This window comes from Rhinatrema bivittatum, chromosome 6 (genome assembly GCF_901001135.1).
Source record: "Rhinatrema bivittatum chromosome 6, aRhiBiv1.1, whole genome shotgun sequence".
Lineage (NCBI taxonomy): Eukaryota > Metazoa > Chordata > Amphibia > Gymnophiona > Rhinatrematidae > Rhinatrema > Rhinatrema bivittatum.
Genome location: NC_042620.1, coordinates 203,783,314 through 203,809,851, shown reverse-complemented (window position 1 = coordinate 203,809,851; position 26,538 = coordinate 203,783,314). Strand labels below are relative to the sequence as shown.

The window sequence follows — 26,538 nt, the reverse complement described above, 5'->3', positions numbered from 1 at the left end:
AGCATATGCAGTTGGGTGATGAGACTCTATGCATTCGGAATCTGAGAACATCGTTGCAAATAATGTGGTGAAGAATTTTAAATTGCAGTTCTTGTAGTGTGATGTCCAGCAAACTTTTGAGTAGCAATTGAAAACAAGAGAGCACAAAGTCAAGAGAGACATCCATTGCCCATGCCATCGTCCAATATTGTGCGAGTGAACTGATATGGGGCGAAGCACTGTGGTCTTTATCGAATGCACACCAGCCTTGGATGGAGTTCTGGGTAAGAGCTATATCAAATACTCGCTGTGCAAAAACAGATACCTTCCTGTAGGCCTCTGCAGTCCAGCGCAGGGAATGGAGATAATGGCGAGTTTGCAGATATGCGAAGAAGTGTTTGGAGGGCAGACGATGTTCCCATGCCAAAGAAGCAAAATCTCGTACTGTCGGAGAATCATCGTTGTAAAATTGAAAAATAAATGGCAGGCCCTTCTAGAGCCAATCATCAAATATGGTCCTATGTTCTATTCCTGGCTGAAAATTTTGATTTCCCATAAGTGGCATCAACAGAGATAATACCCCAGACAGGCTGTCCTGTATTCTAAGCCAGTGCCAGGCCTGACGACAAGGCTGGATCAAGCTGCGTGGATTGTTCAAAGCTTAATAAGTTTTATTTGTTGTTTGTATCACAAATAAGGGGGACCAAGGAGACAGCATACTTAACATGAGTCCGTCCTCGCAATAGGAATATTGGTCCACCAGCCATTCTCCAACAAACCTTAGTTGACAAGCGGCATTGTACATCCTAAAATCTGGGAGTCCCAACCCTCCCCGAGCTCGGGAGTGTGTAAGAGTAAGATAGCTCAGCTGGGCCCTTTTCCCTGTCCACAGAAATTTCTGGAAAGAGGATTGCAGCCAGTGCAGGTCTTTACTTGTCAGCCAGCACGGCAACATGTGTAGTTTATATAGCAATTTGGGCATAATCACCATCTTTAGTAGGGTGCCTCGTCCAAACAAGGAAAGAGGTAACGACCGCCATGATTTCAGCTGTAAACTTATCTTTGCTATGATGTATTTAATGTTAAGAGCATAAAGATCTATTGGGTCCCGTGGGATCCACATCCCCAAATATTTGATTTTATTCGTAGCCCATGCAAAAGGGAACCTTCCCGGCCACTGTTGTTGTACGCTAGGATCAAGCACCAAAGCTTCTGACTTAATGAAGTTGATAGACAACCCAGCTATGGCCTTAAACTGCGTAAAACAATCAATGATCACTGGAACACTGTCCTTCGGTCTCCCAACAAACAACATGATGTCGTCAGCGAACATCGCCATCTTCATCTGCTGCCTTCCTATACGGACACCATGAAAAGCAGGATCCCTCCTCAACTTAGTAGCTAAGGGCTCTAATGCCAGCACAAACAGGAGGGGAGATAATGGACAACCCTGCCTCACACCACAGTGGATGGGGAAGGGGTCTGAGAGAATGCCATTAATAAGTAGTCGAGCACTGGGATTAGCATATAGGACCCTCAGCCATATTAGAAAATTACCAGCAAAACCCATAGGCCTGCAGACTCCAAAAAAAGTAATCCCACGAGAGGGCGTCAAAAGCCTTCTCAGCATCCAGACTTAGGACCAGGGCTTCTCCCCTCGGGTGAAAACTTAAAAGGCCAATCAGCCGACGAACATTTTTTACGCCTTGTCTCCCTTTTACAAAACCTGTTTGGTCTGGATGAATCAGCAGTGGGAGGATGGAGCTTAGTCTGTTAGCTAGGATGGCCGCGAATATTTTTAAATCACTATTAATAAGCGATATGGGGCGGTATGAACCCACTTCCTGATGATCCTTCCCGGGTTTTGGCAGTAGAATAATTGTGGACTGATTTTCAGTGGTATTAAGATGGCACCCTTGAGCAAAGCTGTTAAAGTACAATTGTAGGGTTGGAAGCAGAGGAAACTTCAATATTTTATAAAACTCGGGTCCCAACCCATCGGGTCCCACAGCCTTCCCTAATTTTAAACCATGTATAATTGCGTGGATTTCGGTGTCAGTAATGGGGCCATGCAGCCCATTCAGCTGATCTGAAGTAAGCTGAGGCCATGGAAGGTTACGAAAGAAAGCAGCTGACGTTTCCGGATTACTAGGCTTCGCCCCATAAAGTGAACTATAATATTCCAGAAACCACTCCGTTATGGCTTCTGTGGACTTTTTATAACCCCCAGTGGCGTCCTTAATACTAGTGATCAAAGACTTGGAATGGCGGGCCCTAACCATGTTAGCGAGAAGTCTGCTAGGCCGGCTTCCATGCCTGTAAAGCTGATATTTGTAATAGCGCAGGGATTTGGATGCTCGCTGGTATAGGAGGCCATTTTACATTTCCCGAATACTTCCTACTTCCCGCTTGCTGGCTTCTGATAATGTTTGTATGTGATGTAGTTGTGCTTGTTTCAATGCTGCCGTTAATTGAAGAATTTCCTTGTTACGCTTCTTATTTTGGGTGGCGACATATGCTATAATGTGACCCCTCATCACCGCCTTCCCAGCTTCCCAAAGGACCCCTGGGGCGACTTCTGGTGTGAGGTTCGCGTGTATATATTCTTCCCACTTAGTTTGCAGGTATAGTGAGAATGTGCGGTCTAGAATTAGTCCTGGTGACATACACCATGAAAAGGGGGCCCTGGGAGATAATCCCAACGTAATACTAGCGGATACTGGAGCATGATCTGACAGAGCAATCGTACCTATTGTGGCCCCAGTAGTTCGGGGAAATAAAGATTCAGATAGCAGAAGGTAATCGAGACGTGAATATGACCCATGGGGATGGGAGTAAAAAGTATAATCTAGCTCCCCCGGGTGGAGGGCCCTCCAAATATCAATCAGACCAAGCTCCTGACATAAGAAATTAATACCCTGACAGTGATCATTAGCCTCTACCTGTTTTGGTGGTCTGCAGTCCTCTTGCCTGTTCGCCACTGTATTAAAGTCACCTCCCAAAATCAGGGTATAATCAGAAATTTCTGTCAGTATACCAACCAAGTGAGTGAAAAATTAATGTGTATAAACATTGGGTGCATAAACGTATAAAATGCTATTTTCTGCTGATTGCAAGTCCCCTTGACAATAACGTATCTGCCCTCCGTGTCTTGCTAGACCTTTTCAGATTGGAAAGGTAACTGTTTATGAATTAATATGGCCACCCCACGTTTCCGGGTGGAGTAAGATGAGGAGAAGCATTGCCCCACCCAATCTCTTTGTAGTTTGGCATGTTCTCGAACTGATAAATGGGTCTCCTGAATAAATACGACCTGCGAGCCCAGCCGCTGGAAGGCCGTTAATAGTTTTTTTTCTCTTGATAGGGGAGTGAATGCCATCTACATTAAGAGATGTAATTTTTATCAGAAATTTTATCATAGCCATAAGATAAACTATCTCAGGAGTAGGCCTCTAGGAGGCATCTCACAGTGATTATAAGATTTACAGATCCCTCGGCCCCCCAGCCTAGGCCTCCGGGATCATATGACAAGAACAACATTAGGGACCACCCGGTATCCTGTGACCTCTGACTCCACCCATATAACAACAGAGCTGCTCCTGGTTGTACCATTCTACCCTCCCCCCTCTCCTGCATCCATACACACATCCACCACACACTCCATACAGCCAACCTCACATTCCACTCACTTTGCTCAAGGAGGCCCGAGATATCAGCTGTTCCCGCTCCTGTCAGGGCAAACCGATATCTCCCTCCCTCCCCCCTCCTCAACTCTTAAGATATTACAAACACAATTGTTCATCATGCTTTGAACTATCAAAAACATTATAATGCTGGTAATAAACTCTGCCAGATAAGAACATAAGTAAACAAGTTCCTGTCATTACTGTCCAGTATTCAGAACCGCCAACTTCAGCTTGGTTAAATCCTCCCTCAGTTGCGAGGACTGGTCTATTGCTGATCCATACTTGAGTGTGGGTCTATAGACAGATACTGGGGCTCCCATTCTCCATGTCCACCCAGAATCATCAGCAGTCACTAGAAAAAGATCTGTCTAGAAACTTGCGTCACGGGGTCATAGGAATGGCCGCCCCCCTAATCGAAGTGCCCTGGTGATGCATTTGCTGCAGGCACACTCCAATGTCATATCTCAGAAGCAATACCAACTACATAAGAGAACCCATAAGACATATCACATCAAACACAAATCTGTGTAAACATTTTTTTATTATCATGAGACCCACACAATAAAAATTCTAACTAGACAGAAAGTACTATCTAGCTCAACATTCATCACATTCACACCATTCAATCATAACAGTAAAAACATCACATTACTTAATATTCACAAATATTTGATTATATATTCATCAGAAATGTACATGAACACACACAGTACAATGAATCCCACTAAATTGTAAACAATATCATGTGCAAATACTTTAATTAATCTCAACAAAGAAATATTCGAATAAATCATAAATCATATTCTCCAAGGAATTGAGCCGTTTCAGAAGTGTATTTACCTGGTGTGTAAGAGGACTTGTTGGTGAGTGGAGATTTGGCGAGAATTCATCCCTGAAGAAGCCCGTGGTTTTCGGGTGAAACAAGGATCGCTTGTTGGAGGAGTCCAGTGGACAGTGCTGAGTCGTTATCTGGACACTGACATTGAAAGTTTTCCATTGAAAGGGTTAGCCTTTAAGTGATGATATATATTATAGATCCCAGTGGTCCATAATTATCCTTGGAGAATATGATTTATTAGAATATTTCTTTGTTGAGATTAATTAAAGTATTTGCACATGATATTGTTTACAATTGTGGGATTCATTGTACTGTGTTTATGTACATTTCTGATGAATATATAATCAAATATTTGTGAATATTAAGTAATTGATGTTTTTACTGTTATGATTTTGAATGTGTGAATGTGATGAATGTTGAGCTAGATAGTACTTTTTTGTCTAGTTAGAATTTTTATCGTGTGGTCTCATGAATAATAAAAAATGTTTACACAGATTTGTGTTTATATTGATAAGTCTTATGAGTTCTCTTTATGTAGTTAGTATTGTATAGATATAGGGAACTATTGTATGGTTCACCCTCATGAGTATATCTCAGAAGCAGCCAGGGTAAGCAAAATTTTCTCCCGCCTCACAATATGGTGCTGGCGTGTGCCCCATCCAGCCCCCTACGTGGGCCTTGGTCAGTCGTGCGCCTCTGGAGCCAAGCCTGCTAGAAGCCAGATGCCTCCTCATGATTAGTAAAAAGACAGTTTGTTATTGTGCTGAATTCTTAGTTTGGCGGGTAAAGTAGGGCAAATGATATGCCTCTCTTGTGCAACTCCGTGCATGTGGGTGCCATTGCTTTTCACTGAGAGGCCACTGCCGCAGAAAAATCATTAAAGAGCAGGAGTCGATGCCCTTGGTATTCCAGTGTGGATTTCTTCCTATATTCCCCGCATCATCTGAACTTTATGTAGCCAGTTCATAATACGGGCCATGACAGGCCTCGGGCGGGTATTCCCTTCTCTAGCAGGCCCCATCCTATGCGCCCTTTCACAGCGAAGCTGCCCAAGTAATGCAGGCATACCTAAGCTGTGGGGGAGCCACTCCTCAATGATTTTATAGAGCTTGCTCTCCGACACAGACTCCTGCAGACCGACTATCTTAATATTGTTGCGGCGATTCCTGTTTTCTTGGTCATCTATTTTTTCTGCTAATGCTGCCTGTTGCGTTGTGAGAATCTGTACCTGCCTTTCAGCCTGTGCCATGCAGTCTTCTTGATCTCCCACTCGCTGTTCCACTCCATCTAGCCGCTTAGCTTGGCCCTCCATCGCGCCTTTTAGGTCATCCATCGCAGCCTGCAATTTAATAAGTCTCTCATCCAAGGTGTCAGAGACTTGCGAGGATATCTGGTGGAGTACATCCTCTGAAATGGAGGCAAGATGTTTGGGGTTTTCAGCACCGGTCGCCATCTTAGGTGCTGGGGCCCTGCGTTTTGAACTCGCTCGGGAGGTGCGATGGCGCTTCCCTTGACTCCCAGCTCTGAAACAGCCCGGCAACACGGCAATTTCGCTCCTCGGGGGGTCCCGGATGCAGCTGCAATGGTCCGGAGCAGGAAAATGTTTTGGTCCCGGCCGATGGTAAGAGATAAAGGGGGAGATTCACGGAGCTCCGAATCAAGCTTCCATGCGGAGTGATGTCATCCCCAGAAGTTCCACGAGGTTCTTCTTGACTTCTTGCACCGCCTGTGGGACCATCCGGGTACTGTACCTCCAGTCAACAGAAAGACAGATACTATGTACCTGGTCCAACAAGCCCCAGGCTTTCAAAAGAGCCAGTTGCCCCACCATTCTGTAGTGGTGGAATCAGCCCAAAAGAAGGCTAAAAGATCCCATCCACATTCCTCTGCTCCTCCTGGTAAGGAACAGAAGGCACTGGATGCATTAGGATGCAGAGTCTTTCAAGGGTCCATGTTAATAGTGCGAATATCAGCGTACCAGTTGTACATGACCCAATATAATAGGAATCCCAGAGACCCTTCCACAGCAACATCGGGAAACCTTGACCTCCATCCTACAAAAAGGATTGGAAGCAGGTAAACATGAGGTTAGGGCTGCTTATGACTCCTTTGAAACAGCATCCAGAGTCTCAGTAGCGGGCATAGTGCTAGACGCTGGGCCTGGCTCAAGGCCTCAGACTTACGCCCGGAGGTGCAGGACAAACTTGCAGATCTGCCCTGTACAGGTGAAGACCTGTTCGGGGACAAGATTCAGGATGCAGTGGCTCAGTTAAAGGACCATCATGAGACCCTGCGCCAGCTTTCAACTGTCACCTCAGACACCCTCTGTAACCCGCAGGGGCACATGTAGGGACACCAGGAAACAATTCTACAAACCACACAGGTACTATCCTTTTGTGTCCCGTGCTCGACCAGCTCGGGCCCCTCAGAGAGGACATTCACGCCAAGTGAAAACTCCTAGAGCGCAACCAGCTCCACAAGCTGGTCCTGGGACTGGATTTTGACTCCTTTCCAGAGAGCAGTAGCCACCCCCCCTCCCAATTACCAGTAGGAGGCGCCTCTGCCACTTCGCAACCAATTGGCACCCAATTACCACGACCAATGGGTACTGTCCATCATAACCCACGGTTACCGTCTAAATTTTTCAACTGTGCCCCCAGATTCCCCACTCATTCCAGCCTGGAGCTGGGACGATCACACACGATTTCTCAAGTCAGAACTCTCGACCCTTCTGACGGCCAGGGCTGTAGAACCGGTTCCCTCAACTCAGCAGGGAAGAGGGTTCTACTCCCAGTATTTCCTAATCCCAAAAAAGACCGGCAGCCTCCGGCCTATTCTTGATCTCCGTGCTTTAAACACTTTTCTTCACAAGGAACAATTCAGAATGGTGTCCCTGGGCACCATGCTCCCTTTGCTACAACAAGGGGATTGGCTCTGCTCTCTGCACCTTCATGACGCTTACACCCATATTACAATCTTCCCTCCTCATCACAAATACCTGCGATTTGTAGTAGATCATGGGCACTATCAATACAAGGTGCTGCCATTCGGCCTGGCCTCTGTGCCCTGAGTGTTCACAAAGTGCCTGGCAGTCATGGCTGCGCAGTTACACTGCAAGGGCGCCCATGTCTTTTCATATTTAGATGACTGGCTAATAAAAAGCCAGTCCAGAAAAGGAGCCCTTGACTCCCTCGCTCTTACCATATGGCTTCTACACTCATTGGGGTTTCTGATCAACTACCCGAAATCCCACTTGGCACTGTCTCACCATCTCTCCTTTAAAGGAGCAGACCTGGACACCACAGTGGCCAAGGGGTTCTTACCCAACGACCGGGCAACTACACTGTTCAACTTCGCCAGCTCTTTCTGCTGTCGACAAACAGCCTCAGCTCACCAATTCCTCATGTTGCTTGTCCATATGGCATCAACAGTCCACGTCATGGACTCTAAAATCTCAGTGGCACCAAGCCACTCAGCCTCTTTCGTCCCTTGTCCATATAACAAACCAACTTCGTCTGTCCCTTGTCTGGTGGACGCACAAGGCCAACTTACAAACAGGTCTTCCCTTCCAGCAACCAGCTTTTCAGGTGACCTTCATCATGGACGCCTCCAACCTAGGTTGGGGAGCCCATGTCGAAGGCCTTCAAACTCAAGGGATTTGGACAAAATCCGAAGCAACTTATCAGATCAACTTTCTAGAGCTTCAAGCGATACGGTATGCTCTTTATGCATTCATGGACTGCCTATCCAACAAGGTCGTCTTGATTCAAACAGACAACCAGGTAGCAATGTGGTACCTGAACAAACGGGGGCACGGGCTCTTATCTGCTCTGCCAAGAAGCAGTGTAGATTTGGGCCAGGGCCCTGTCACATTCCATACTACTGCGAGCCACTTATCTGGCAGGCACACAGAATGCAATGGCAGACCGCATCAGCCGGAATTTCCAGCCCCAAGAGTGGTCTCTGGATCCCTCTGTTGCGAGCAGAATCTTCCACCGGTGGGGTCAGCCGAACATAGACCTCTTTGCATCCAATCAGAACCGCAAAGTGGAATGCTTCTGCTCCTGCACAGGGACCGGAGAGCATCAACCATTGATGCCTTCGCCCGCCCTGGAACACAGGCCTGCTATATGCGTACCTTATGATTCTGCTAATAAGCAAGACTCTCGTGAAGCTACCACAGGACTGAGGGGCAATGATTTTCATAGCCCCATATTGGCCACGCCAAGTCTGGTTTCCCATACTTCTCGACCTATCTGTTCATGAACCCAACCTCATAACACAGAATCACGCAAGTTGCACCACCCGAACCTCCAAACCCTGTCCCTGACAGCCTGGATATTGAAAGGTTGATACTACAACCCCTCAATCTTTCTAATAGTATCCCTCAAGTCCTCTTAGCTTCACGAAAGCCTTCCACACAGAAGTCTTACTACTCTGGAAGAGGTTTACCTTGTGCACACAGAAAGGCTTTGATCCCTTTTCTTGCCCCACACCAAAACTCTTAGACTATCTTTGGCACCTCTCTGAATCTGGTCTCCAGACTTCCTCCAATCGAGTATACTCAGTGCCATCTCGGCTTACCATCAAGGAGTAGGGGATGTCCCCGATAACGGCTCAACCCCTTGTGGGTCGCTTCATGAGAGGCTTACTACAGCTTAAAACTCCTTCCTTGACCACCAGTCATGGAATGGGACCTCAACGTAGTACTTGCATGGCTCATGCGTCCTCCCTTTGAGCCCCTGCACTCCTGCAAACTCAGATTTCTTACATGGAAAGTAATTTTCCTGGTAGATATCACATCTGCTTGCAGAGTCAGTGAATTGCAAGCCCTTGTAACATACTCGCCCTATACAAGGTTCCTTCATGACCGGGTGGTTCTTCGCAGTCACCCTAAATTCCTTCCTAAGGTGGTAATGGATTTCCACTTAAACCAGTCTATTGTCTTGCCCACTTTCTTTCCAAGGCCTCACATTCAACCAGGTGAGCGAGCTCTGCATACCTTGGACTGTAAACGTGTGCTTGCATTTTACTTAGACCGCACCGCAGTCCATAGGAAGTCCACCCAACTCTTTGTTTCTTTTGACAAAAACAAGCTTGGAGTTGCAGTGGGCAAGCAGACTCTCTCCAACTGCATTGCCTTCTGCTACCAGCAAGTAGGCTTTCCACTTGAGGGACGGGTGAAGGCACACTCAGTCAGGGCCATGGCAATGTCAGTAGCACACTACCGTTCAGTACGATTGCCGACATCTGCAGGGCTGCGACGTGGAGCTGTCTCCACACCTTTGCAGCCCACTACTGCCTAGACAAGGCTGGACGTCAAGACTCCGTCTTTGGCCAGACTGTCCTAAGAAACTTATTCCCAGTGTAGGAACCCAACTCATCCTACCTCGACCCACTGTGAATTTCAGGCTACCTCATCATTGCCAACAGCATCCCAGTTGTTATGCCTGTTGTACATGTGTGCTGGTTGGCCTGCTTATGAGTCAGCCTGTAGCTTGCTATTTACCCACATGTGAGGACTACCATCCTGCTTGTCCTGGGAGAAAGCAGAGTTGCTTACATGTAACAGGTGATTTCCCAGGACAGCAGGATGTTAGTCCTCACGAAACCCGCCCGCCTCCCCATGGAGTTGGATGTTACCATGCCAATTGTAGTCAGTGCCAGGTTGTAGTTAGCATAAAGCTGTTTGGAGTGAGATGCAGTCTGACCAACTTCTAGGATGGTAGGGAGGATTAACATCTCCAGGTGAATCAGGTAATAGTCCAAGATAGTGAAATAATGTGAGCAACTTTGATAGTTCTTTTAGGAGTGTTGGTGGTACAAGTACTAGATCCAGAGTGTGGCCAGCCTTGTGGCTCCATGACCAGTTGAGAGAGATCAAGAGCTTCGAGAAAGGATAGGAAGTCTTCTGCAGTTGCTGAGTTAGACTGATCAATGTGAATATTAAAAGCCGTTTAGGATAAGAAACCTGGGATGTTCAATTGTGTTCTCAGACATAAATGTTAGGAGCTTTTGGAGGGATTCTTTGCTATGCTGAGGCGGGAGATAAACTAAAAAAAGATCCTCCATTTGGGATGGGAATTAGATTGGACCAGTAGGGATTCAATGCCATTCAGTTTCCTTATGGGGGTGTGAGATAAGCCAAGGATTTCCTTGAAAAAAGTTGCAACAGTCTCAACCTCCCCCAATCACATTTGCTCTGGTGGGGAGAGTGGACAAAAGAGTAACTTTCTTTGAAGGAGTTGGGGGGAGTCAGCCTCATGAGCCTAGGTTTCTTTTAGGCACAGAATATTGGCAACATAGTCAGCAAGTAAATCATATAGTGAGTCTACGCAGGCTAGGACTCTTGAGCTTGGAAAAGAGATGGCTGAAAGGGGACATGATGGAAGTTTACAAAATCATGTGTGGGGTGGAGCAGGTCAAAAGGGATGATTATTTTTCCTTTCAAATAACACTTAAACAACTGGACATTCCATGAAATGAACAACTAGCAGATTCAAAACAAATCATAGAAAATACTTTTTCACTTAGTGTGCTAACAAGGTGTGAAATCTGTTTCCAGAAGATGTAATTAAGGTGACTAGCATAGTGGGGTTTAAACAAGGTTTGGAGGAAAAGTCTATATAACACATTATTAACCAGGTAGATTAAAGACAGCTATTGCTATTCCTGAGTGTGAGTAACAGGAATTAGATCTACTTTATGGGATCTGCCAGGTACTTGCAACCTGGATTGACCACTGTCAGAGACAGGATACTGGGCTCAATGGACTTTAGTCAGACCCAAATGGCAATTCTTATTTTCTTATGGGTTTTTTTTTTGTTTTGAAAAACTGTATAGTGTTTTCTTAGGTATAAATGAATGAATAATATGTTACTGTGATTGAATCATTTTATTGCAAGAAACAAAACAAAATTTCCATGGAAGTTTATGGTTTATTGTTCTAAATGTGAACTTTTGATTTGAGTGCTGACATAAACAGCTCCTAAATGAACCTTTTTATGAATGCAGATGTTACATTTTAATCAGTAGTCTATAGTAAACTATAAAACAAAAATAAAAAATGAAGATAACATATCTGAATACATGTTTTCCCGTAGATAAGCAGCATGATTTAGCCATGCTGTCTGGGATGTCCTCTGAGCAGCTAGGTGGAGGAGCTCTCAAAGATCACTGAACTTTGTCAGTGAGGTGCGCCTGCATGTATCTTCCTGCGCTGCCCCAAGTCTCCTCAGTCCATTTTTTTCCATGCGACTGATTGCACGCAGAGCTCTCTCTCTCTCTCTCTCTCTCTCTTTAGAGGAAAAGTTTTAAAAAAACCCAAAAAACGCCATCTAATTGGACATGCCGCATTCACCAGGGTTTAAGTTTTGCCAGTGTGGCAAAATAATGTCTATAACTGACGGCCACAATCGATGTTACATTTGTCTGGGCCTGGACCACAATCAATTGACCTGCCGGGACTGCAGCCGCATGTGCCCCCGGGCCCAGCGGCTGAGGGCTGCCCGAATTGCCCAGTTAAAGGAGGCGGCGTCTGGCTCCTATGCCCCTTCAGAGGACTCTGCAAGATCTTCTTTGAGCCCCCCCCCCAGACCTCCAAGGAGTCCTCCCGGTGTCGAGCCTCCTCAGTTGGGCCTCATGGTTTGTCCGGTCCGGTGCCGAAGCAAGCTTATGCGATGCCAAAGCATGGCGCCGGAGATGCGTCGATGGCGCCAAAGACACAGCTGATGCATCACCGATGCACCAATGCCGCACCAAAGCCCCTGCGTCGAAGAGCCATCCACACAACATGGAACAAAGTCAGCATGGGTTTACCCAAGGCAAGTCTTGCCTCACAAATCTGCTTCACTTTTTTGAAGGAGTTAATAAACATGTAGATAAAGGTGAACCGGTAGATGTAGTATATTTGGATTTTCAGAAGGCGTTTGACAAAGTTCCTCATGAGAGGCTTCTAAGAAAAGTAAAAAGTCATGGGATAGATGGCGATGTCCTTTCGTGGATTACAAACTGGCTAAAAGACAGGAAACAGAGAGTAGGATTAAATGGACAATTGTCTCAGTGGAAGGGAGTGGGCAGTGGAGTGCCTCAGGGATCTGTATTGGGACCCATACTTTTCGATATATTTATAAATGATCTGGAAAGAAATACGACAAGTGAAGTAATCAAATTTGCAGATGATACAAAATTGTTCAGAGTAGTTAAATCACAAGCAGATTGTGATAAATTGCAGGAAGACCTGTGAGACTGGAAAATTGGGCATCCAAATGGCAGATGAAATTTAATGTGGATAAGTGCAAGGTGATGTATATAGGGAAAAATAACCCATGCTATAGTTACATAATGTTAGGTTCCATATTAGGAGCTACCACCCAAGAAAGAGATCTAGGCGTCATAGTGGATAACACATTGAAATCATCGGTTCAGTGTGCTGCGGCAGTCAATAAAGCAAACAGAATGTTGGGAATTATTAGAAAGGGAATGGTGAATAAAATGGAAAATGTCATAAATCCTCTGTATTGCTCCATGGTGAGACCGCACCTTGAATACCGTGTACAATTCTGGTCGCCGCATCTCAAAAAAGATATAATTGCAATGGAGAAGGTACAGAGAAGGGCGACCAAAATGATAAAGGGAATGGAACAGCTCCCCTATAAGGAAAGACTAAAGAGGTTAGGACTTTTCAGCTTGGAGAGGAGACAGCTGAGGGGAATATGATAGAGGTGTTTAAAATCATGAGAGGTCTAGAATGGGTTAATGTGAATCGGTTATTTACTCTTTCGGATAATAGAAAGACTAGGGGGCACTTCATGAAGTTAACATGTGGCACATTTAAAACTAATTGAAGAAAGTTCTTTTTCACTCAATGCACAATTAAACTCTGGAATTTGTTGCCAGAGGATGTAGTTAGTGCAGTTAGTGTAACTGTGTTTAAAAAAGCATTGGATAAGTTCTCGGAGGAGAAGTCCATTACCTGCTATTAATTAAGTTGACTTAGAAAATAGCCACTGCTATTACTAGCAACAGTAGCATGGAATAGACTTAGTTTTTGGGTACTTGTCAGGTTCTTGTGGCCTGGATTGGCCACTGTTGGAAACAGGATGCTGGGCTTGATGGACCCTTGGTCTAACCCAGTATGGCATGTTCTTATGTCTTATGTCTTCTTATGACACACGCACGCACAAACTACCAGAGCTCAACGATGCCAATGTTGACGCATCCGAAGAAACATTCTTCTGGGCACAAATAGCCCAGGGAGCCTTCTCCACTTTTGAACATAAGAACATAAGAAATTGCCATGCTGGGTCAGACCAAGGGTCCATCAAGCCCAGCATCCTGTTTCCAACAGAGGCCAAAACCAGGCCACAAGAACCTGGCAATTACCCAAACACCAAGAAGATCCCATGCTACTGATGCAATTAATAGCAGTGGTTGATTCAGATGTGGGACCTTCTTCTCCGTCTCCCATAGCTCTTCAGCCTCATCCAACGTGTTCTTGGGCCTTTCCATGGCTTCCCAGTACCGAAGGAATTCAGGCCTTCAGAAGCCCTTACGGGAGAAAGACAGGCGGCCTCCTGCGGTCACCATTCGGCCTAGGGTTCCGGACACTGACAATCTGTTGGTGGTAGTGCTCCGAGTGGCGATCCAGCACACCAAGGTAACTTCCTCAAACAAGCTTGGCCTCTCAGGCGATGTCAAATTTCCCTCATGCTTCACAGTTTCTCAAGACTGTGGAGCAGCAGGGTCAATATCCACCCACAGGACAGCCCCAGTCCAGAGCCTTCTCCCGCTGGACAGCCTCCACCGCCATCTCCTCCTGCAGAGGATTCCCCCCAGCTGTCCACTTCGCCAGGCTCCTCCACAGGGTAGCTGTTGGACCCTGCTGAGTTACCACCCAAGCCTGTCTCTCCACCGGAGGATCTCTTCTTTTCCAAGTTTATAGAAAAGGTGGGGCAATGCCGCAATGTAGAGACTCGGAAAATTCCTGACCCCAGGCAGGAGGTCATGGGGATCCTTACAATCTTCGGCACACCTTTGGAGCCTACGGCCTTGTCTTCCCACACTGTCCTGGATGCTGTCATGACCAAGGCCTGGGAAATACCCCTTTGTGGGGCAGCCAACTTCTTGTAAAATGGATTTGAAGTTCCGGATGCGACAGTCAGCATTTTACTCCATGGTGCAGCTTCCTCATGCCTCTGTCATGGTGGAATCCGCTCTGCAGAGGGCCAAAAAGTCCCAATTTCATTCAAATACCTGTCCTGGCAAGGATTGTAAGTATTTGGATGACTTTGGCAAAAAGGTGTTCCAATCCAGCATGCTGAACGCAAAGATACAGCAACACCAGTTTTATATTACACAGTATCTGTACGACTGTCTCCAGTATCTTAAACCCCTGCTGCAGGCTGCGTCCCTGGACGACCGACCTCCCAAGGAATTCCACGAACTTGAGGAAGAGTTACGGCACCTTCTCCGTACAGTATATGAGGGATTTTTCACTTTGGTGAAGTCCACCGCCAAAGCAATTGTGGCCTGGCGCTTGACATGGCTGCTTGCGAGCGCCATTTGTGACGATGTCCACGAGAAAGTGGCGGATCTGCCTTGTCTCCTGGATAACTTATTTGGAGATAAGTTGAGGAAATGGTTGAGCAGTTTAAAGAGCAGAATTTGGCCTTCGTGTCCCTGACCGCTCCTTTCGACGCAGCTTTGTTGAGATGCTCCTTCTCTTCCTACAAAAAGCAACTCCTAAGAGTATAAAAAGGGAGGGTAGAGCCAGCATTTGTGTGCACATGTACGCACGTACCTTATTGTGTGCACATGTACGCACGTACAGATGATTTTATATCATACGAGTATGTATGCGTGAGTGCTATAAAATGGCGGCATGCATTCATGCATTCATCTTTGTTCTGAATACTGTATTGTCTGCAATACTTTAATAAACAGTTTTGATTGGAAAAGAACTGGTCCAAGGACCAATTCCTGAGGTACACTGCAGGAAATAGGCCCCTCCTCAGAGAAAACTCCATTTATCACTACCCTTTATTGCCTCCCACTCAAACAGTTTCCAACCCAGTCAGTCACTCTAGGTTCCATACCGAAGGCGCTCAATTTATTTATAAGATTTCTGTACGGAACATAGTCAAAGGCCTTGCTGAAATCAAAGAACACTATCTCTAGCGCTGTCCTTCTCCTCCTACAAAAAGCAACTCCTAAGAGTATAAAGCAACTCCTAAGAGTATAAAAAGGGAGGCAAGGTTCTTGTGTGTGTTGTACTAATGAACAATTATGAGAAAACAGGTATAATATGCCACCCACCCCAGGCTGTTGCATCCCAGTTGGTATCCAGTACCTTATGGTTCTGGGCCCGACATGGTGCCATGTCCTCTGCAGAAATATCCTGGCATGCTTCTCGGCATCCTGTCTTAGGGATACATCTTGTGGCTTAGTCTAAAGACACGCAGCATTCACCAGTTTCTTTAGGCTTGTGGCACAGATTGATGACATCATTGTTACTTTCAAATAAAAGAAGGTTCAGTTCCCTTGATGAGCAATAAGTCCTGATCTTTGGCCCTGTGCCTTTGTGGTTCCTGCTTCTGCCTTTGGTGGTGTTTCAGCCCTGCCTTGACTCTGCCTCAATGGTCCAGTCTATCTGTGGTTTTCTGGCATTGTTCCTTATCCCTTCCTGCCTTCCGTCAGTCCTGACTCCTGTCTTCGCTGATCCCTGACCATTCCTCCCTGCTGTCAATTCTGGACCAGCCCCTTCCCACTGGTCAGCTGTACGACTGTCTCCAGTATCTTAAACCTCTGCTGCAGGCCGCGTCCCTGGACGACCAACCTCCCAAGGAATTCCACGAACTTGAGGAAGAGTTACGGCACCTTCTCCGTACAGTATATGATGGATTTTTCATTTTGGTGAAGTCCACCGCCAAAGCTATTGTGGCCTGGCGCTTGACATGGCTGCTTGCGAGCGCCATTTGTGACGACGTCCACGAGAAAGTGGCGGATCTGCCTTGTCTCCTGGATAACCTATTTGGAGATAAGTTGAGGAAATGGTTGCGCAGTTTAAAGAGCAGAAGGTGGCCTTTGTGTCCCTGACCGCTCCTTCCGACGCAGCTTTGTCGAGATGCTCCTTCTCCTCCTACAAAAAGCAGTTTTATTCACATCATTCATATTGGCCATAACCATCCTACCGGCCTCCTTCATACCTGCCAAGTCGTCCGCAGCCTTCACAGCACCAGGGACCTTGGCAGAGTCATTGCCTCCCTCGGCAGCCTTGTCCTTCTCCGGATCCGAACCCCCTCTAAAGCTCCTCAGGGTTTTTAGGGCGCTAGTTCCCATCGCTACAGCTGCCTTCGGTGGGGGGCAGGCTCTCCCACTTTCTTCCAGCCTGGGAAGCCATCACATCCGACCTTTGGGTTTTGCGCATCATACGGGAAGGATACTCCCTCAGTTTTCATTCTCTCCCATCTCTATTGCACCTAAAACATCTCAGTGTGCACTGTGGACCCCTGTTACAGGAGATCAATCATCTGCTCAAGCAGTGGTGCATTTGGGAGTTTCCCTCCTCACAGCTCCTCCAGGGCTTTTACTCTCATTACTTCCTCATTCCCAAGAAATCGGGTGGCCTCCGGCCCATCCTGGACCTGCGATCTCTCAAAGATACTTGCCGTGGGAAAAATTCAAGATGACGTCCCTCAAGTCCATCCTACCCTTCCTTCACCCTAGAGATTGGATGTGCTCACTGGACCTGAAGGATGCCTATGCACATATACCGATGCATCCTTTGTCCTGGCGATACCTATGCTTCATGGTCAATGGCCGCCATTTCCAGTACAAGGTTCTTCCATTTGGCCTTTTTTCCACCCCCAGGGTTTTCACCAAATGCCTAGCGGTAGCGGTGGCTCACCTCCGATGACAGGGGATCCAGATGTTTCCCTACCTGGGCGACTGGCTGCTGGTGTCCCCCAACCAGTCCACCCTACAAAGAAATCTTCTCCGAACCATATCTTGCCTGGACAGCCTGGGCCTACTGGTTAACTACGAGAAGTCAAATCTACATTCCACTCAGGTCTTACAGTTCATCGGGGCTCGTATCGACACCAATCAGGACAGGGCCTTCCTTCCGGCATCCCGGGCGCTTTCCTGACAACACTTGCTGGTCGCCTCCAAGCGGCCACCACCGTCCTGGCCTGCCAACTCTTCATCATTCTTGGTCATATGGCCGCCTCTGTTTATGTCGTACCTCACACTTGATTGCATATGCGACGTTTACAATGGGGCCTGAAGTCCCAGTAGAGCCAGTTCTTCAATCCTCTCTCCACTCTTGTCACCCTGATGTCCAGCATGAAAAGGGATTTGGAATGGTGGCTGACACCATCGGCGCTTACATCGGGCTCGCCTCTCTGGCCCCCCTCTGCATCATACGGTCCTCACCACAGACGCTTCCAGCAAGGGGTGGGGGTGCCCATCTCACCCACGTACAGACTCAGGGCCTGTGGACAGCTTGGGAATGGTCACAACAAATAAACCTCCTGGAACTCTGTGCCATTCGGAACGCTCTTCGGGCCTTCAAGCATACCCTCCGCGGAAAGACTGTCATGGTCCACAGGGACAATCAAATCGCCATGTTCTACATCAACAAAGAAGGAGGGTCAGGTTCCTGGAACCTTTGCAGGGAAGCTGTCAGGATCTTGGAATGGGCAGAGAGCAGATCCATCTCCCTCCAGGCCACGTACCTGCCCGAGATCAACAACTCCAGGTCCGACAGACTGAGCAGGATATTTCACCCTCACGAGTGAGAACTCCATCAGGATGTGGCAGATCAGATATTTCAAACTTGGGGTCTTCCCCGCATCAACCTCTTTGCAATGGAGCAGTAAAGGAAAGTCGAGGCCTTTTGCTTGGTGTATCCCAGTTACTACCAGCTAGCGCAGGACGCATTCCTTATAGACTGGACAGAGGGTCCACTTTATGCTTTCCCTCCGATACCTCTCATTTCCCGCACAGTCCAAAAGTGCATCGAGGACAACGTGGACCCGATTCTCATCGCTCCGGTATGGGCCCGGCAACCGTGGTACGCCTACCTAGTTCAGTTATCAGTGGACCAACCGATTCCCCTGGGCAAATGTTCATGCCTGATGTAAGTACTGAAAACATATTTATTCACTTGCGCTTATAATATACCGCATTGACCTCCCTAACATTAATATGTCTGATAATGTTTTAGTTTGAATATATTCACACTGTATTTTAATTTGTCGTATTGTTATGAAATTATGTATGTTTTTATTATGTGCACTGCCTAGACGGATAAAATATTATCCCTTGGCGCGGTATATAAAAACTTTTAAATAAATAAAAATAAATAAATAAAACTTCTGACTAATAGGACCAATAAAGACCAGCTCTAAGAGTCATAAAAGTGAGAAGTTTATTGATGGAGAAGTGAGAAAGGGGGGCTCCCTGCTTCATCTGCTTCACTCATCTCTGAATCTCACTGCGTGGAGATTGAAAGGCTGGTATTTTACCACCTGAACCTTTCTCCTCAGCTTCAGGATATTCTGGTCTCATCCAGGAAACCCTCTACAAGACTCAACTATCAGCAGAAATGGACACACTATTCTCCCTAGTGCTCAGATAATGGTGCAAACCCACTTACCTGTCCACCGGAGTGTCTCCTGGACTACCTCCATCTGCTCTACCGGAATGGGCTGGCCACAGCTTCGGTTTGAGTGCACCTTAGTGCCATAACCACCTTCCACTCTCCTCACAATGAGGCGCCAATCTCTTGTCACTCGCTCGTCTCCAGATTCATGAAGGGGGTTCTACGTCTCTGGCCCCAGGTCTGAAAACCTCCAGTTCCATGGGATATAAACATAGTGTAGAGCAATTAATGTACCACCCTTCGAACCACTGGACACTTGTCATCCCAGGTTCCTCTCCTAAAAGTGCTCTTCTTGGTCGCCCTCACCTCCGCAAGGCGTGTCAGTGAGCTATAAGCCCTAGTACACTACCCACCCTACCTGGAGTTTTATCATGACAAGATTATGCTGCGTACGCATCCCGCCTTCCTCCCAAAAGTGTATCAGCTTTCCACACCAACCAATCCATTGCTCTCCCAACTTTTTACCCAAAGCCTCATGCCAATGAGGGTGAAAGTAGACTCTACACCTGGATTGTAAATGAGCACTCGCTTACTATAAACGCCACACTCATTCTGACCGAAGATCCTCCCAGCTCTTTGTCTCCTTTAACCCAAATGTGTTGCGACTGTCGCTGCCCGATGGCTTCACTCCACCTACCTTTCTCTTTCTGCGATTCCTCCTGCTCTCTATGGACGTCTGGCTGCCGCGGCGTCTATCTGCTGTCCTCTCCGGCGTCCATGGACTGGCTTGGGCGCTGCCTCCCACCATGCTCCTCTGGTACCTTAGGGTGCGCGCGCCGCGCGGCCCTCATTCTTATTTTCTCTATGGTGCGAACCTCAGGGGCGTCCCCCTGTGATGACATCACGCTGCCCGGATATTTAAGCCTACGTTTGTTTGCTAGCCTTTGAGTTAGCAAGGGTATTCCTATGGATGGGATTTGCTCTCTGTACCCAGCTACTCTGCCTTCAACTGCTATTTGGACTCTTTGCTGTTATCGAGGTACCCGCTCCTCGGGGGCCTCTCTGCTTCTTTCAGGTCACTACCAGGAATCAGTACTCGCTCTTTGAGGGCCCATGTTCCCTGACTCGCTGCCTGTGCCCATCTCCTCTTCTACTTGGAAGAATTCGCTACAGATTCTATCTGTGAGTACAGCTACCATCTACTCCTCAGAGCTGATTCCCTGAAACCAGGTACTCGCTCCTCGAGGGCCTGCCTCCATTCCAGCACCAGTGCCACTTTCCACGGAGAACTACTGCGTGAGTACTTGTCAACGAGTCTCTGTGCCCAGGGATCTGGTACTCGCTCCTCGAGGGCCAACTCTCCCTATCTCAGAGCTTCTCTATACTGGGGACTCTGGGGCGGATTTTCAGAGCCCTGCTCGCCTAAATCCGCCTAAATCCGGGCGGATTTAGGCGAGCAGGGCCCTGCGCGCCGGTGCGCCTATGTTCAATAGGCCTACCGGCGCGCGCAGACCCCGGGACTCGCGTAAGTCCCGGGGTTTTCCGAGGGGGGCGTGTCGGGGGCGTGTCGAGGGGGCGGGCACGATCCGCGCAGCGTTTTCGGGGCAGGCCGTAGCGTTTCGGGGGCGGGCCCGGGGGCGTGGTTAAGGCCCGGGGTGGTCCGGGGGCGTGGCCGCGCCCTCCGGACCCGCCCCCAGGTCGCGTCCTGGCGCGCGGGGATTTACGCCTCCCTCTGGGAGGCGTAAATCCCCCGACAAAGGTAAGGGGGGGGTTTAGACAGGGCCGGGCGGGTGGGTTAGGTAGGGGAAGGGAGGGGAAGGTGAGGGGAGGGCAAAAGAAAGTTCCCTCCGCGGCCGTTCCGATTTCGGAGCGGCCTCGGAGGGAACGGAGGTAGGCTGCGTGGCTCGGCACGCGCCGGCTATACGGAATCGATAGCCTTGCGCGCGCCGATCCCGGATTTTAGCGGATACGCGCGGCTACGCGCGTATCTACTAAAATCCAGCGTACTTTTGTTTGCGCCTGATGCGCCAACAAAAGTACGCCAAATCGCGCTATTTGAAAATCTACCCCTCTGTGTATATCTCAGTGTACTCATTTTCTCAGTTCTTCTTCCTACATCACTGCTACCGGAGAAGTCGCTGTTCCAGCGCCCTGAGGAATACTAACCCAGCCGGGCTTCATCTGCTACTCACTACCGCCATCTCTGGTGGCTTCATAAACTATCTAATAAAGGATAAAATTTGCGTTTGTGTGTCAGGAGCTGAGTCTGGCCTGTGGCCCCTCACGGGACTTCCCCCCGTGGGTGTGGTCAGCTGCCACAGTGTCCAAGGGTCCACCCAAACCCTACAAAACATAACAAAATGCCCCAGGACTTCCAGTTTCCAAGAGAATACTCTCATCCTGGATCTCGAACTGCATTCAATTCTGCTATCAAAAGCGTTCGGAGACCCTGCCCTCCACCCCTAAGGCACACCATGTCCATGCTATGGCTGCGTCAATAGTTGATCTCCACAAAGTGCCTCTTCTGGACATTTGCAAGGTGGCCACATGGTCCTCGCTACTCATGTTCACATCCCACTACTGTTTAGACAAGCAGACCGCGGATGACGCACGTATGGGAAAGGCAATTCTCATGTCAGGCACTACTTGAACACTACTCAAACAACACATAAGAACCATCCGTCTCTCTTTCAACTGTCTTGAGTGCATTACTTCGCTTCATCATGGACATATGATCAGCACAATGTGCACTCAATACTTCAGCTGGGGACTCCCAGAGAGCATAGCTAATTCATGCTGCTTATCTACAGGAAAAGAACAAGTTTGCTTACCGTAAATAGTGTTTTCCTCTAGAAAGCAGATAAATTAGCCATGCTGACCCTCCTGCCTCCCTTGCATCTCGTCTTGCTTGGATATGGACTGAGGAGACTCGGGTCAGCACAGGAAGATGCACGCAGATGCACCTCACTGACAAAGCTCAGTGATCTTTGAGAGCTCCGCCACCTAGCCACCCGGAGGACATCCCAGACAGCATGGCTAATTCATCTGCTATCTAAGGAAAACATCATTTACGGTAAGCAAACTTGCTCTTTCACTATTAACCACAAGAAAGAGAAATGTTTTATCATAGATTAATAGTTACCTTCAAGTGACTTCATCTTAACCACAAGATACAGAAGTAGCAAAAATGCCTCAGCTTTATACTGACTCTGAGGATGATGTATTAAACAGAGAATAATTTCACAAAGTCTGCTTTGCGTAGAAAAATGGTAGATATAAATAATGGGTACTATGTACTGTTTTCCACAGGAAGCAGACTTTGTGAAATTTTACACCTTCACAAATAACATTTTGTGCATAGTTTTATGCTTGCAAAATTGTATTGAAATCCATTTAGTGATTTTGATGTATAATTATGTAAAGCAGCTCATTAACTATTTAACTATTTAATAAAATCATGTGAAATTTGCTTCGCAAACTGAATTTAGCAAAAAAAAAAAAACCCCAAACCCTCTAATACCTCAGTGATGAAGTGTAGTTGTTTGATTTTACTAAGCTTTCTATAATATAAATTTGCATGATATTTTTGTATGGGACTTATTTACATGTAAGTCCCAGTAGCAAAATAACATATTCTATTTCATAAATAGTGTGTTAATTTTTTCTCTGATTAAGTACATCATCCTCTATGTCTGAAACAAATTAAAATTTCCAGGATAATTTTCTTATGGACTGAGATGGTCAACTTAAGCACTAGAAAGTTGGAACTGCTAATCAGCGCAATTTATTTAATGTGGATATGTGATCCATAGAAATATGCCTCATCATGAGTTTTTATTTTGAGTTCTGAATGGGTTTTACATTTTGTTTTCTGTTTTTACATCATTTTTAAACAGATGAAGAGAAGCATGTACCCGTTAACTTAAACTGCAGTTATAAGAGCTGTCAGGATGAGGCTATGTATGGGTCAACTGCCATTAATGATTATTGTGAGACCATGAGAAAAGAAGAGAACTTCAAAGAAATAAGACATGCTTATGACATGCATGAGCGCTGCTGTATGACAAGAGACTTTAAAAACATGGAGGATATGACAAAGAAACATGAAGACAATGCCAAAAGCTGTATTTCAGAACAAATTTACACTAAAGATTTATCAGAATTCAAATTGCCTAAGGAAGACTCTCTGCAGGCTGACTTGTCCTTAGATACAGAGTTTGAACTGTACAGACTACAATGTAATTTATATTCAAGCACATTGCAGGAGAAGAAAGGAGGTGAGGATGACAACAGAAAAATTTTAAACTGCACACAGAGAGAAGAACACACAGTAAAACATTGTGAGGATATGGAAATTGTATATCATAGTAACTCTTCATGTGGAAGCATGCCAAGCTTGCCAAACTCACCTTTGGAGGAAGTGGGAATCTTGGGACCACATGCATCAACAGTTATGCAGATGGTAGATGAAGTTTATAAAACTAAATGTGACCTGAACCATGTTAATTTGAAAGATACCTCTTTTGCTTCTGCTTTTGACTCCATTAATATAAATGGAGAGGCCATTGTACCAGCTACTGCATTAGAAGGGTTGAAACAATCTGAGGACTCCATATCACTTATAGGATATAAGGATCTTAAGTATGGAAACCTTAGGGACCAGCAGGTCACTACCTATGTTGTTCTCCCAAAACACACAAACTTTGTGAGAGAGCATGCAAATAGAGAATCCTCTTATGATGTCTGCCCACAAACTGTATCAAAACATGACCAAAAGAATCAGCAAACTATGTCAGAACTTACTTCAGTATACAGTGCTGCACTTACTTTACAAATGACTGAAAATGAATTATGTATAGATACAGAGGGCTTAAATGACAACCACATATTGCCAGTGTTTGAGAGTTCTCGAGGATTACAAAATCAGATACCTGCCATAAAATCAACAATTTTTCCTTTAGACAACATGGAAGATACCATCCCTAATATTTTTGAAGACTCATTTCATTCTGTAGGCAGCACTAACAGCAGTGATGACAGCCATAGTGAGAATATGTTCGATTTTTCTTTCTTTGTTCCTGGCATTTCAATCAATGAAGATCAGTGTCCTTTTCAGGATATTGGAGCAACTGCAGACACTTCTCATGAGCAAGTGGATTGTATTAACAGAGAATTCAATTGCTTGACATGCATAAACAGAGATTCATCCTGTAAGTTAATGGTCAACCAGAGTGTGGATGCTACATCTGATTTTAGGACTTGTTTTACTATTAGCAGGACTACAGGTATGGAGGCTTCCATGGTGTCAAGGGGAGACAATACAGAAATAACATTCAACAATTGCAGCAAAACAAAATGGCAGCCTGAGAACTGTCGAAGTGTTGGTTGTAATACAGATTATTATTCCAGTATTGTGAAGGAAGTATACTCTCAGACAATTTGGGCAGATGATCCAGAAAATCTAATTGCAGCAAAATTAACACCAGTGAACTGGAAATTACCAATTAAGGTAACTTTTGAGCTTGCTATAGAATAATATCATAATTTTTGAAGTAACATGTCTTATCAATAGATGATTGCCGTTGATTTGAGTTAGATGACCCAAGCATAAGTAAGAGTATCAAACATAGGTTAAGATGTTTTTGAGATGGAGCTTGACTAGGGTTGTCATCTGGCATAGATTTTCAGTTCAGGTTGATTCAGTTCTGGATTTACCCCATTGCATGCTGGAACTTAGTTCTAATTTCTCTATTGCAGTCCCTTAGAAAACTAAGACTACAAGTCCCTGCATACAGTGGGCTAAAACTAGAACCAGATCAGTCTGTCCTGAAAATGCGGAGCCAGTTGGTAACTCTAGGCTTGACACCAAGGGACATATTCCTTTCTAAATGTAATAAACAAAAAGAAACCTAAATAGAAACCATGTAGTGCTATAATTTAATAAAATGTAAATGTTGCAGTTAACCAGTGACAATCACAGCTGTTGTAAGCATAAAAGTGGAACAACCATGGAACATCTGCAAGTGGCTCTAAATAGCTGCAGGTTTTTAAAGGACTGCAGCTTTTATTCAAAATACCCACAGTATAAGTTGCAGTCCTTTAAAAACAATTAAAAACATTTTTTTTACTACATCAGATACAGAAATATTTTGGGTTATTCTGACCATTTTCTAATGCTTTTCGTGGCTCTGTACTAATAGAGGGTATTTTTCTAGCCGCGCACATAAGGCCAAATTTTCAAAAGTCTCTGCGCGTAAAAATGGGAGATTATAGATGTGGCTGGGCCTTGCGCACATTTTATAACAGGTCCAACCACATGCATAAACCCCAGTACACACACAAGTGCCAGGCCCCGAAAAAGGGGCGGGCTAGAGCGTGGTCTGGGCAGAACGGAGGCTGGCCAGGACAGCGGCCATTAGCTGCTGTTCCGGGGACACACGCGCCGGCAGCTGGCCAGCGTGCATAACTTGCTTCTGCTCCGGAGGAGCAGTAAGTAATAAAATAAAAGATTTAGGGAAGGTTAGGTTTAAGGGATGAGGAGAGGGGAAGAGGGAGGAAGTTTAGTTAGGGGGGTAGGGAAGTTCCCTCCCAGTCCGCTCCTTAATTGGAGCATACTGAAAAGGAACTGGGGAAGGCCCGATTGTATCGGCGTGCGTATTTGATGAAAATTTGCCCCCTACGCGCGCTACCTGTACATGTGCGCGGCCATCTCATTTTATTACATGGATGTGCACGCGCTGCTTTGAAAATCTACCCCATAGGGCTAAAGTATGTGAGTTAAAAGTACTCACAGACTTTATCCCAAATTTTCAAGCAGACTTACATGCTTAAGTCTTCCTTGAGAATCAGAGCTGTGAAAATTAGGGTAGGCTTATGCGTGGAATGTTGATTTTCAGAAGTAAGTGTAAAATTACATGCACACTTCTCAAAATTGACATTACACATGTGTAAATTATTTCCCCATCTCAACGCTGCCCCTCAGAATGCCTCTTCCTTGTGCACTTAAAAATACACGATTGAGTTACGCACTTACTTTTAAGTACACATCCCTGTTAGAGTCCTTTTGAAAATTCAGCCCAAAGTGCATTAATCAAATTAGCATGTGCGTTAAATAACATACTCTATACAAAGACTCCATTGTGCAAGAAAATGTATTCTGTGTAGCAGTCATACAGGCACTTTAATTTTAAGCTGCCTGCATATGTTAAACAGGTGCATACATAAATACTAAAGACATTATAGGTAATTAGCACACTGTATACTAAGGACCCCTGATTAAGAGCTAAATTTAATTACATACTTTTGTGCATTAAATTTAGCTTCTGTCAGCACTATTATAAACTCCTAGTGGGGCAGTTGGCACACATGATTTTCTGCTGAGGGAAGTCCTTGTCTTCAGCCTTTTCCCCCATCCACCTAAGACCTTTACA

The 26,538-nt window shown here is 46.1% G+C and overlaps 1 protein-coding gene across 1 annotated transcript in view; it reads left to right on the top strand.

Annotated features, from left to right (window-relative positions):
- LOC115094675 (RNA-binding protein 44-like) overlaps nt 1–26,538 on the top strand; it is a 276,873-nt gene that overhangs the window by 191,596 nt on the left and 58,739 nt on the right. The window contains exon 3 of the mRNA XM_029607927.1: nt 23,005–24,617. Coding sequence (XP_029463787.1) covers nt 23,005–24,617 — 1,613 coding nt within the window. The remainder of the gene's footprint in view (nt 1–23,004; nt 24,618–26,538) is intronic.